Source organism: Lactuca serriola, chromosome 5, assembly GCF_051521515.1.
Source record: "Lactuca serriola cultivar US96UC23 chromosome 5, Lser_US96UC23_V15, whole genome shotgun sequence".
Taxonomy (NCBI): Eukaryota; Viridiplantae; Streptophyta; class Magnoliopsida; order Asterales; family Asteraceae; genus Lactuca; species Lactuca serriola.
Window position 1 is genome coordinate 317,990,969 of NC_136412.1, and position 11,414 is coordinate 318,002,382.

At 30.0% G+C, this 11,414-nt stretch overlaps 2 protein-coding genes across 3 annotated transcripts; both read left to right on the forward strand.

The window, feature by feature from the left end:
• The first annotated feature begins 2,320 nt into the window (after positions 1–2,320).
• On the forward strand, positions 2,321–5,186 carry LOC145055034 (histidine-tRNA ligase). Of its 2 annotated transcripts, XM_079003317.1 has the most exons (8): positions 2,321–2,479; positions 3,065–3,213; positions 3,417–3,522; positions 3,614–3,784; positions 3,873–4,292; positions 4,391–4,477; positions 4,568–4,665; positions 4,873–5,186. In XM_079003317.1, exons 2-7 carry the CDS (start codon positions 3,166–3,168, stop codon positions 4,630–4,632), a joined length of 897 nt encoding a protein of 298 aa, XP_078859443.1. In that variant the 5' UTR covers positions 2,321–2,479; positions 3,065–3,165; the 3' UTR covers positions 4,633–4,665; positions 4,873–5,186. The 2 variants fall into 2 exon arrangements, with proteins under 2 accessions (XP_078859443.1, XP_078859444.1); XM_079003318.1 differs by lacking the exon at positions 4,568–4,665.
• A 3,058-nt stretch (positions 5,187–8,244) lies between these two features.
• LOC145055035 (caltractin-like) lies at positions 8,245–10,263 on the forward strand. The gene is made up of 7 exons (XM_079003319.1): positions 8,245–8,369; positions 8,887–9,004; positions 9,139–9,175; positions 9,268–9,295; positions 9,432–9,584; positions 9,672–9,774; positions 10,090–10,263. Exons 1-7 carry the CDS (start codon positions 8,367–8,369, stop codon positions 10,152–10,154), a joined length of 507 nt encoding a protein of 168 aa, XP_078859445.1. The 5' UTR covers positions 8,245–8,366; the 3' UTR covers positions 10,155–10,263.
• Positions 10,264–11,414: the final 1,151 nt, after the last annotated feature.

The window sequence follows — 11,414 nt, forward strand, 5'->3', positions numbered from 1 at the left end:
AAGCCTAGATACAACAGAATAGATAGCAACATTTGAAATTGGTTTGTGCTACAACATGATAATTGGTAAAATTCATACAAGAGTGAAATAGTAATAGCAAAGTACATACATACATAAAGATGACATTGTAGCATAAAATTCATTCATTAGCTTATGACATACATACATAAAACATAAAACTTAAGATTAATTAGTTATGATCTTATGGATTAACAAATCAACAGATGGCATACATGAAACTTGAGATTAATTAGTTATGGTCTTATGGATTAATAAATCAACAGATGGCCTACATGCATAAATGTCAAGCTAATGTCAAACACAAGAAAATATTAGACTATTAATCAAGCTAATGTAAAGATGATTTAATATATTAGTTGTTAAGAACTCACTTAAGAATTTTCTCAAACACCTTGTATGCAATGTAACGTTTGTATCACTATTACTAAAGAATAAAACATTACACTTCCTTACTACATTACACTTCCTCGATTAAAACTTTGCCAAAACAAAAATATATTGTTGATTTTGTTTTCATTCAAGGGGATTGTCGAAAAACTAAATCCTCGTATCAAATTCTAATAATCTAATGGCTTATAAAAGAGCTTAAACAATCATTGTAACAAACTATTCAATTGAACATAGCTTATATTTTTTAATTTACTTTTCATACGATCAATTTATTTTGTCTGCCTGTTGCCTCCATAGATCAAAAACTTATGTTTTTTAATTTTGAAAATATATACATAATGCATGTTGGTGATGCAATGAAAGTGGGAAAGAAAAGCCAAATTCATATTCAGAAAAATCACAACCACATCTTTAACGGTGAAGAAGGAAATGATAGCTAGAAACATTGGCGAAACGTGAAATTACATACAACGTAAAATTAAATCAAATGGAAGAACATATTAACTATGTAAACGCTGTAAAAAAACTAATTAGGTCAACAAACGAATCGTTAAATTAAATAAAATAAAAAATGATAAAAACAAAATCCTCTCTAATAAATGATTGTTTTTTACCACTTGTCACATTCTCATTCAATTTGTCAAATGTCATGGTTATTTTGAATTATTTTTTTTTCCACATGTTAGTTTTATGAGTTTTTCTATTTTATTAAATTTCATATGATATTTTAATATAATAATTGTAATAAATGTACTAATAAATAGATATCAATTTCATTAATGAATTTACCTTTTAATTTAAAAATTCTTAAATTTAAAGCTTATTAGTTTTTTATTTAAATTTAAAAAATAAAAAATATTTATATTATAATAATTCTTTATTTTTCTTATTTTCTTATAAATTCAAAGTTTTTAAATATAACCTTTATATTTAACTTTTTTTTTTAAATTAACTCATATAATACATGAGTCTCACAACTAATATATATCAAAAAATTAGTTAATAAGTATTTAAAAAAAATATAGTCATATTTAAGGTAAAAGAAAGTTAGGTCAATACATAACCATTAAGTGTATTTAAGATATAAGAGATGCGGCCTAATAAATAAAAATTTTAATTTAGACTAGAGCCATCATTTTATTAGGTTTTATAGGTTTGAGTTATGTGATTAGGTTACATTTGACTTCAAACCAAAAAGCAGTAAATTGTAAATTGAAGGAATTTTTGGATCGTATAATTTTTGGGTATGAGCTTCTTGAGATAACCATATTTAGGGTTGGGTTTTGATTATTAAAGTTGAGCACAAAATTGAACACAACTAATTTGAGAAACTTAAAAGTTGAGCACAAAATTGAATACAACATCTCAGATCCCCATTAAAAAATTACAAATTTTATGTAGAAATACATATAAAAAACAATTAACCACATAAGGCAAAATGAAACAGAAAATGAAGAAAATAATTAGCATCCACAAACAACGATTACTACTATATAAAAGGATATAATATAATTTCTGAGAATAAAATTCATAAATAGCGACATATCTTTCGGTTTGTTTATTTTAGTTATTTAGTTAAAGCATTTTGACTTTCCAAGTTACTACGTATTTAATAATATCTTGATTTAATATGGCAATATAAACAATTTTGCAAGTAAATCATTTTAAAGTCAACAACTAATAATAAACTAATTATATTATGTATTGTAGAGATCATTAGTATATTTTGTTTATTTTCAATGATATATTTTGTAAATAGTTTAAACAAGAATATTAATTAGAAAAATGAGAAGAATAAAATTTTAATCTAATTCTAATCATATGAATATATGATATTTTCTTTTTTGAAAATAGTAAAATACACCTTCAAGAAGTTATTCGCTTATTTTACGACTTTATCCAAACATAACGCCAAAAGCCCAAAAACAAACAAACGTAAAACCCTTTCCCTCTTTATTTTAATGCAGAAGTTCTTCTGCAAAAGGCTTTTAGGAAGGTTTCTTGGAAAAGATCGAAACAAAAGGAGCGAATTCCACTAACAAACGCTACACAAATTGGCGTTACTGAGGTAATTTGATCGATCTCAAGCAAAAAAATCCCCTTATCTGATGTAGTTGTCGGTTCTTTCTGCTGATCGCATGCAAACAACAACAGCAACTCTGTGTGTTCTTATCCATAATTTTCTTATTAATGGATCACATCAATTTTTTTGATATGATCTTCATAGGAGCTTAATTTCCCTGCTGCTAGTTGATGTTGTTGCTGTGATTATGTTTCTTATTGTAATTTTGGAGTGGATCATTAAACCCTAGAATTTGATGTATCAATGTTGTAAGGAACAGGGTAAATATCAAATTTCATGCTTTGGCCTTAATTTATTATGAATCTGAGTTCATTTACATATTGTGCTATATGTTGTTAATTTATACAATTACTTCTCTTACCCCCTTGGTGTTTTTCTGTAAGAAAAAGGATCATGCATATCATTGAAATTGATCTTAGGTTTACTGTAGTTTCCAATGCTTTTAGAAGATTTGAAGTCAACATAAATTTGGGATCTCAATACTCTTTTCAGAGCACTTCTTATCCATTATTTGAGATTCAAAGTGCACTTCTTATCTAATAATGTAATTGGCTTCAATACTCTTTTCAGTTAAAGCTGTTATCAGGTGTCCATTAGCAAAGTTGAGCATCAACGTCAACAACCCTTAGTTCTTACCACAGAAACTTATCTAGCTGCAATATAGAAGAAAGATGTCTAGTGGAGAAGTCAAAAAGGTTTCACCTCAAGATTTACAACTGGTATGCTCTTGAGCTTTGAATCTGTTTTTAAGCAATTGCTGTGACTTCATAATGGTGGGAGGATACAATAGTAATTTTTCATCTTTGAGTGGAGATTTTTACCTAGTTAGATGGATAACTAGTGAAATGGAATAAATGTTATTTGTAAGTGTTGCTTTTGTTATTGTTTCCAATGACTTTTCTCATTTGATATTTATTATCAGGTACAAAATCTTATAGAAAGATGTCTCCAGCTTTATATGAGCCAAAAGGAAGTTGTTAGCACACTACTACATCAAGCCAAAATAGAACCTAGTTTCACTGAACTTGGTATATACTAAATACATAGTCATCATCTTTTAATCTTTCTACAAATTTCCACATTTTGATTTCTTCATATAACACATTTTTCATGTTACAGTTTGGCAGAAACTCGAAGAAGAAAATCAAGATTTTTTCAAAGCTTATCACCTGAGATTAATAGTAAAAGATCAAATAATGAAATTCAATAAATTACTCCAAACACAAGCTGACCTCATGCATCAAATGTCAACTTCAGTCCCTGTCTCCAACGGATCTCATCTTCCTCTATGTAACCCTTTTTTTTTTTTTTGAAATTTATATTTTTTTATGATATAATTTCATAATATTAACACATCATCTTTGTTTTACACTTACAGTGCACCAAAATCCTTCATGCTATTCCCAAGATAATAATACTACTACTAATAATAATAATAATACACAAACACAACAAGGTATGAAGCTAGAGAACATGAACATGCAGCAGTCAACTGTTGGTCAACTGTCTGTACTGATGACTCAGAATTCAAATATGGGAATTATGCAAGGAATGAAATCAGAATCTGGGTATACAGATGCATCTTCTTTTCTGTATAATCCTTCAAATAATGTTGAAGAAAGACACTCTGTAATGACAGATGTACATGTACCTATTCCTTCATTTATTACTGAAGAATCCAATCCAAAACATGTTATTGTGAATGAATCAATGGATTCATCATCTTTTGGATTTTTGGGACAAATCCCAAGAAGCTTTAGCCTATCAGATTTGACAGCAGACTTCTCCATTAGTTCAGGTACTTCTATTATTATTATTATTATGACATTCTACTTAGAAAAAAAAACCTAGGATTTGTCAAATACTATAATAATAGTATATGACATTTTGTTTCAGATATATTGGACAATTATACCAAGTCACCCTACCTAGCACCTGACACAGACTTCTTGAATTCTCATGGGAATGGAGGCATCCAACAAGGTATTGTTTATGATTTTTTGGAATTTAAAAAAATATAAATATATTTAAAAACATAAAATAAAAAAAAATAAAAAAAAAATCACTTGTCAGGAGACGGTAAAAGGTTGGACACTATATCAGAAGGCTTGAGTTATGAAGGATTTGGCAGTGATTGATTTATTCATAATCATTATTACTTAATGATCATGGTACTATTTCCAGCTATTAATTATAATTATAATATAATATTAGTGAAATATATTAATTATAAGTTCCAAATAAGAAAAAGGTACAAAAAGAAAGGGACTCGCTTTCGAATTTCGATCTCTGTCTGTGCAAAAGACGAGAATGCCCTTCTTATTATCATTGAATATAACCCTAAAATTTTAAAAAAATTTATATTTTACTGATTACAGGTCGACGTTTAGCCCAAGAAAACAGAGCTTTTGGTAAATAATTTAATGGAATTCAGACATATCAACTCTCAAATAATGTTGATGATGGTTGTTATTTATAGAGCTTGATGATTTGTTATTCATAGTGTTAGATTTATTTTGATGTTTCTATTTTTTTCTTTTTGTGTGTGTTTTGTTTGTTTTTATAGAGGTTGATGATTTGTTATTCATGGTGTTTTAAAATATAAATTTTAGATGTAAATGATTCCTGACACGTGTTCTGATTTGTAGTTACTTTGTTTTTGTGCAATGAGAGAAGACATTCCACTTTTTGATGTCTTCTTGGTTACTTTAAATGGGAAAAAAGTAAATTTTTCATAAATGGAAAAATCAAGATAGTTTGAGACCTAATATGTTTAAGTATTTGTAATCTTACATTTTTGTCCCACTGATAAGGTGATAATATGAGAATGCATAAGTAAGATCTATTTGGCCATGAGCTTCTGAGAGTTTTTGTAGGAAAAACATTTTTTTTCACTACCTTGTTTAAAAAAGATTACCAAAAAGGTCAAATATGATTTGAAAAAGAAAGAAAGTCATAATCAATACTTATATAAAGCTTACACATTTTGTCACTAACTTTTAGTGTAAGATCTTATAGTAATCAATCAAAAGTCCTATCATTTAATGTTCAGACCTTTCTCCTTTTACAACAATCACTCCAACAAGAAATAGCAATGTATTTTCATGTTAATTATGGCATCCTACTTTCATTACCTCCTAATATTATAAACTTGTACTTTGATCATCCGAATACAAAGCAGATTTTGCTTTAGGTAGATTTTTCAACAAAAGGTTCATGGAAGTCATTTTCCCTCAAACCCTAATTTGTTTCATGAACAAGTGTTGTCAAAATGTGAAATGAAATGAAATTTGAAATATTCAGAATAGATAAATTGACACACATGAATATGAATATGAAATTTTAAGGCATGAGATGAATATGAGCAGAAATTGCATGACCAATGATCACTAGTTAAGTATCAACACATGAAATATGAATATGAATATGAAATTTTAATGGTTAGTTTTTTTTTTTTTTTTTTTGAACAACAAATATATTCTACTCCTAAACTACTCTTTAAATTTAACCTACGTTCATAACCAGACTTGAACCCTCGACATCAAGAAAGAAAGATAACACCTGATACCACTAGGCTACAAAGCCCTTTGATTTTTAAAGCGTTAGTTTTTTTTTTTTTTTTATTATTTTTTTATTTTTTTTTAAGTTACTCTCAAATTACTATTATATTTTTCTTCTGGATACTCACCCAACTAACTTTTTTTATCAATGTGTTTAAAATTTATATTTTGTCATAAAAAAAATAAGATAGAGAATCCATGTCTAATTCGAAAATGCAAATTTCCAATTTGGTCATTTATGTAAAATGTTTTAAACCCGGGCTTTTTAAATATCTTTTTAAAAAATATGGTTGTTGGTGCGAAGATATGTATTTTTTTTATTGTTATTATATTAGACTATATTGATTCCGTCATATTGTATTTTTAAAATTCTAGATATCGTTAGCAAACTTTTTTTTAGCTCGAATATCCGAATAGTGTGGTTTTGTTTTTTGGTTTTCATCTCTTATGTGAACCAATCTTTCTTTAAAAATATTGACTAATCGGTCGAACTTATAGATCATTTTTATTAGGGAAATGATTTGTATACAACATTTTTTATGCAAACACAACAAATTATTTTTAGAGGAGTTGCACGATATGTATAAAAACATATTATTATTATGTATGGATGTCAAATATTTCGTACAAATCGCTTTCTTTTCTATTATGTGCACCGACATATTTTGAACAAGTATTTTTAAGTTGTTAGGCCATCTGCAACACATACCATGGAGGGTTAAGTGGTCTAGGTGGTTATGGCCGTGGTTCATGCACACCAGTCCGGACCTTCGTGGCCGTGCTCGATGGTAATGTCAACCACGGATTACAATGGTTAATCATGTTTAAATCATTTTTGACCATTTGACCTTTTCTTTCAATGACTATTTTATTATTTATTTTTAATTAATTTTTATCTATATAAATACCACTACAAACCTTATATGTCACATAATTCTTTTCTCTTTCTATTCACATTCATACATCTGTGTTGTTCTTTCAAAAAACATGGCTCCCCAAAGGATGAATTTGTTGAAGAGGAAGAAGAGAAGTTAACACTAGCATGAGTGTCGGTTTCCGAAGACGAAGATAGTCAAACCTCTAGAGATTTTTGGGGAACAGTTCAAAGCGTTTTCTATGGTTTAATGAGTTCTACAAGTCAAAATCCCGATGAAATATGTTTGAAGTTGCATGATATGAGGGTAAATTATTGCGGGTTCAATGGAATTTACAACTTTGTTATAAATAATATACATGGAGGCGATATCGATCCGATTGATGTGGCTATGGATCAATATGAAAACACAAACCACAAACGTTTTACACATCTCAAAGCTTTGTCAAAAGTTGAAGAATTCCCCAAAATGGAATAACATTGTTTTTTTAAGAAAATAAGATTAAGGGTAGTTGTTTGTGTTTGATTTTTTTTTTTTTTTTTTTTTTTTTTTTATGTTTTCTTCTATTTTATTTTAAATTGTGTTTTTTTTTAAGTTAATGTAATGTTTTTTTTTTAAAAATTTAATGAAAGCCTAGTTTAAAGATATATGTGTTTATTGTATTTTTGAATTAAATTTAATTAAAAAAACTGATATGGGGTAGTGTATTAGTGGTAGGTATCCTATGGTTTTAGTGGTAGGATGTGAGGATGAGTGATACTCACTAGTATAATGGTTAGTGATAAGTATTGTTAATGACCTTAAGAACCTAGACATCAAATCAATTAACCATTTAGACCGGATAAAAATTTATAGTTAAATAAAAAATTGTTTGTGTAGAAAACCATGCCATATGATATAATTTATAATTAGGGGGTGTTTGGCTTAGCTTTTTATAGCCAAAAGTTCTTTTTGGAAAAGAAAAAAATCAAAAGATGTTTGGCAAACTAGTTTTAAAAGTCATTTTTGAAGTTTTTTACACAAGGAAAATGAACTTTTTGGAAAAGTCAGGAAATCCTGACTTTTTGTAACTTTTTCAAAAATGACTTTTGGGGTTTGAAAAGCTAAGCCAAACACCCCCTTAGATACATGATATGATTGTAAAAGTAAAATATTTAATTAGCAATTTTTTATTTTTTTCTTTGAAAATATATAATTAAGAAAACCATGAAGATTCAAAGGGGTGTAAGTGACATTACTAAACACTCGAAGGCCATCTTGCAGCTTAGAGATATATTAGAGGGACCCAATTGAAAATTACGAATTTCAAATTAATACTTATGGTTGTCTTTTTGCTTTGAATCTGATCCTCCGTCTAGCAAACTCGTTCCACGCGTAGACGATTGAGGAGCGATAAAGAAGCTGTTTTTGACGAAAGACCTCCAGATTTAGGTGCAAATGGTGAGTGTTCAGAACTTCGTATGCAACTGTATCTCAAATCTTTTAATCTTACCCGTATATGTTAAACACTTGCTTAATTTTGTGCAATCATACGACACCAAAAGAACTTTTTGTTCGATCTTTGCTTCACCATCGACCAATTTGAGATTGAGGGTTTCTTGGAAATTGAAGAATCTGGGTTTAGCATATAGGGAAGATGCTACTATTGGTATTTTCTGGTGATTTAGCGAACAAGGGTAGTAAAAATGGAATTTTAGGGCTTGTTGATTTGTGGACAAAGTGATACTAGTATGATCATAAGTCAAAACAGTCGGAATATATGGATCCTGTGGGCTTCTGTTTGAATCTTTAATTGCACTATGTAACAGATACTGTCATAGCAAAATGAAAACGGAGGTTTAGGGCTTGTTCTTGATCTTTTGTATATTTACATGCAGCTGTAGATTTATCTGTCAAATGTACTCATTCCTTTTTTCCATGAATTACTCTCATTCTTGCTTTGGATTTGGGTTGTCAGGGTGTGTATGGAGAAACATCAAGGAGAGAGAAGCCCAGAGGACGTCATCATGGGTTAACTCAGCAGAAAAAGCAAGAGATCAAAGAAGCTTTTGAGCTCTTTGATACTGATGGCTCTGGTATGTTGTTAACCCAAAATCTTATATAATGCAATGCTAAAAGGGAATGAAAACATATGCTAAAAGATGCTTAAAAATACATCCTGAGTGAATATGATTTGACTTGTGTGGTTGTTTTCTCTTTCAAACAATAGGCACCATTGATGCTAAGGAGTTGAATGTTGCAATGAGGTATGATATGACCTTCATATAACACACAACAAAGATCTTATGATAGAGGATTATGCATACAAATGATATGTTAACTTAATCTCATTTTTCAGGGCTCTGGGATTTGAAATGACAGAGGAGGTAACATCCAACTCCCGATGATTTCCTTCTTTTTTTTTCCCCTTAATTTATGTGTTTCAATTTCTTATAACTTATTTTCACATATCAGTTTGATTCCAAGAATTTTACTTATTCTGCAATCCTTTTTATTTATCAGCAAATTAATCAAATGATAGCAGATGTAGACAAAGATGGAAGTGGTGCAATTGATTTTGATGAATTTGTGTATATGATGACTGCTAAAATTGGTGAGAGGGACAGCAAACAGGAGCTCACAAAAGCATTCCAAATCATTGACCAAGATAAAAATGTAACCTTCTATATTATTGACCCTCTTTTTTTTTTACATTTTTTTGATTAAAAAATAAAAATTAATGTTTCTTTTGCAAAAATACAGGGGAAGATATCGGTTTCAGACATTAAAAATATCGCTAAGGAATTGGGCGAACATTTTACCGATGCAGAGATACACGAGATGGTGGAGGAAGCCGACCGCGATCGTGAGTTTTTCTACTTTTTCTCTCTGAACATGTGGGACAGGACAAAACAAAACAGAACAGGGTGTATTGTATTTTGCATCTGGACTGACACTGATGTGAATGAGACAAAAAGTTGCAGTTTCTCGTCCCACCCACCCAAAAAGGTGGGACAGAGAGATACTGACACTTGCTTTAAGTTTCTTGTTTGTGCAAAAAGATGTAAATGCCCTTCTCATCATAGAAAATAACCCTGGAAAGTTTGTCTAGTCCAGTCCCATGTAACAAACAAAGCCTTACATTTTTTTTTTTTTTTTTTTTTTTTTTGGTATTGGTCAGATGATGGAGAAGTTAGCGTGGATGAGTTTATGAGAATGATGAAGAGAACTTCGTATGGATATTAGGCGAGTTTGAGCATATTAGGCTTGGAGGTGTCACTTTTCCCTTTGATCATGTCATGTATGATGTATAAAATCTATTATACTGAATGGTTAACAATGGCTTTTTTTTAAACATTGGTTAATGTGATGTTTGGATGAATGATGTTTAAAATGTATAAACGAAAATGATAAGACCCTTGGGAAAATGCTTCGAAAAATGCAAGGATAAAATAGATGAGGGGAATTTGTAAAAGAAAATTATCGGATTTTAGTAGTACATATGTGCTTTTTTACGCCATCTTGCAAAATTTTAAAAAGTCCATAAAATGGGAAACTAGAAGCAAAGTTTGAAAACAGAAGGCTGTGTTTGCACCTAGTATGTTAATTTTTTTATAACTTATATGAGGGTTGATAATCAGCATGGTGGTGATGTTGAAGTGTCTTCGTTTCTATAGTCTTTATGGTGGTTTAGTTCTTCTGTCTTATGTGAATTTATGTTATATTCCGTATTGTGCCTGATAAATGTCGATTTCATGTTTATCACTGTACCTCTTGGACAATACATTCCTTCTTATGATGGAATTTTGGGGGCACAATCAGGTGACTTCTCTTCCATTACTAACATTTTATTATGAATCTTAAGGTCATCTGACATTTTGAATCTGTTACAAATCGGATAAAAATTGGTTTTAAGAAAACCGGTTTGAAAAACATAATATTCGAACCACTTTTGTCGAATTTGATTTTGATGTTGGAATTTAAGGAAATTTCATGGTTGATTAGAGATCATGAGAAATCCAAGGGGAAGCGCCTTGGTGTATGCTTTTTTGTTGATCAAATTGTGTTGGTGGTTGAGTCTATGACTAAATTGAATACAGTCAAATACATGGAGGTTGACTTGAGATGAAAAAGGGCTACAGATTAACACTATTACAACATAGTATCTTTGGTGCAAATACATCGAGTAAGCGAACGATGGAGTAGAGATAAGTATATAAAAACAAGATATTCTTCCAAAGGAAAGCTTCAAGTATTTAGGGTCTATGATCCATAAAGGAGAGGGTGTGGAGGTAGTTCTCACCCATCACATAAAGATAGGTTTGTTAAAGTGGAGGCAGCCTTGAGAGTCTTGTATGACATGAAGGTCCCGTTGAAACTGGAGTGAGGTTTTACAAGGTTAACAGTTAAGCAACCCATAATGTATTGATCTGAATCAAGGACTAATAGGTGAAGGTGGAAGTAGCAAAAATGAAGATTTTGAGGTGAACTTGCAGTAAAACTTTG

What these genes read in the sequence shown, in the direction of transcription:
- LOC145055034 (XM_079003317.1), top strand. Translation starts at nt 3,166, where the DNA reads ATGTCTAGTGGAGAAGTCAAAAAGGTTTCACCTCAAGATTTACAACTG. An exon ending in CACCTCAAGATTTACAACTG is followed by an intron (nt 3,214 to 3,416) that starts GTATGCTCTTGA and finishes ATTTATTATCAG; the next exon opens with GTACAAAATCTTATAGAAAG. An exon ending in AGACTTCTCCATTAGTTCAG is followed by an intron (nt 4,293 to 4,390) that starts GTACTTCTATTA and finishes ATTTTGTTTCAG; the next exon opens with ATATATTGGACAATTATACC.
- LOC145055035 (XM_079003319.1), top strand. An exon ending in CTTTGATACTGATGGCTCTG is followed by an intron (nt 9,005 to 9,138) that starts GTATGTTGTTAA and finishes TTCAAACAATAG; the next exon opens with GCACCATTGATGCTAAGGAG. An exon ending in GGAGGAAGCCGACCGCGATC is followed by an intron (nt 9,775 to 10,089) that starts GTGAGTTTTTCT and finishes GGTATTGGTCAG; the next exon opens with ATGATGGAGAAGTTAGCGTG.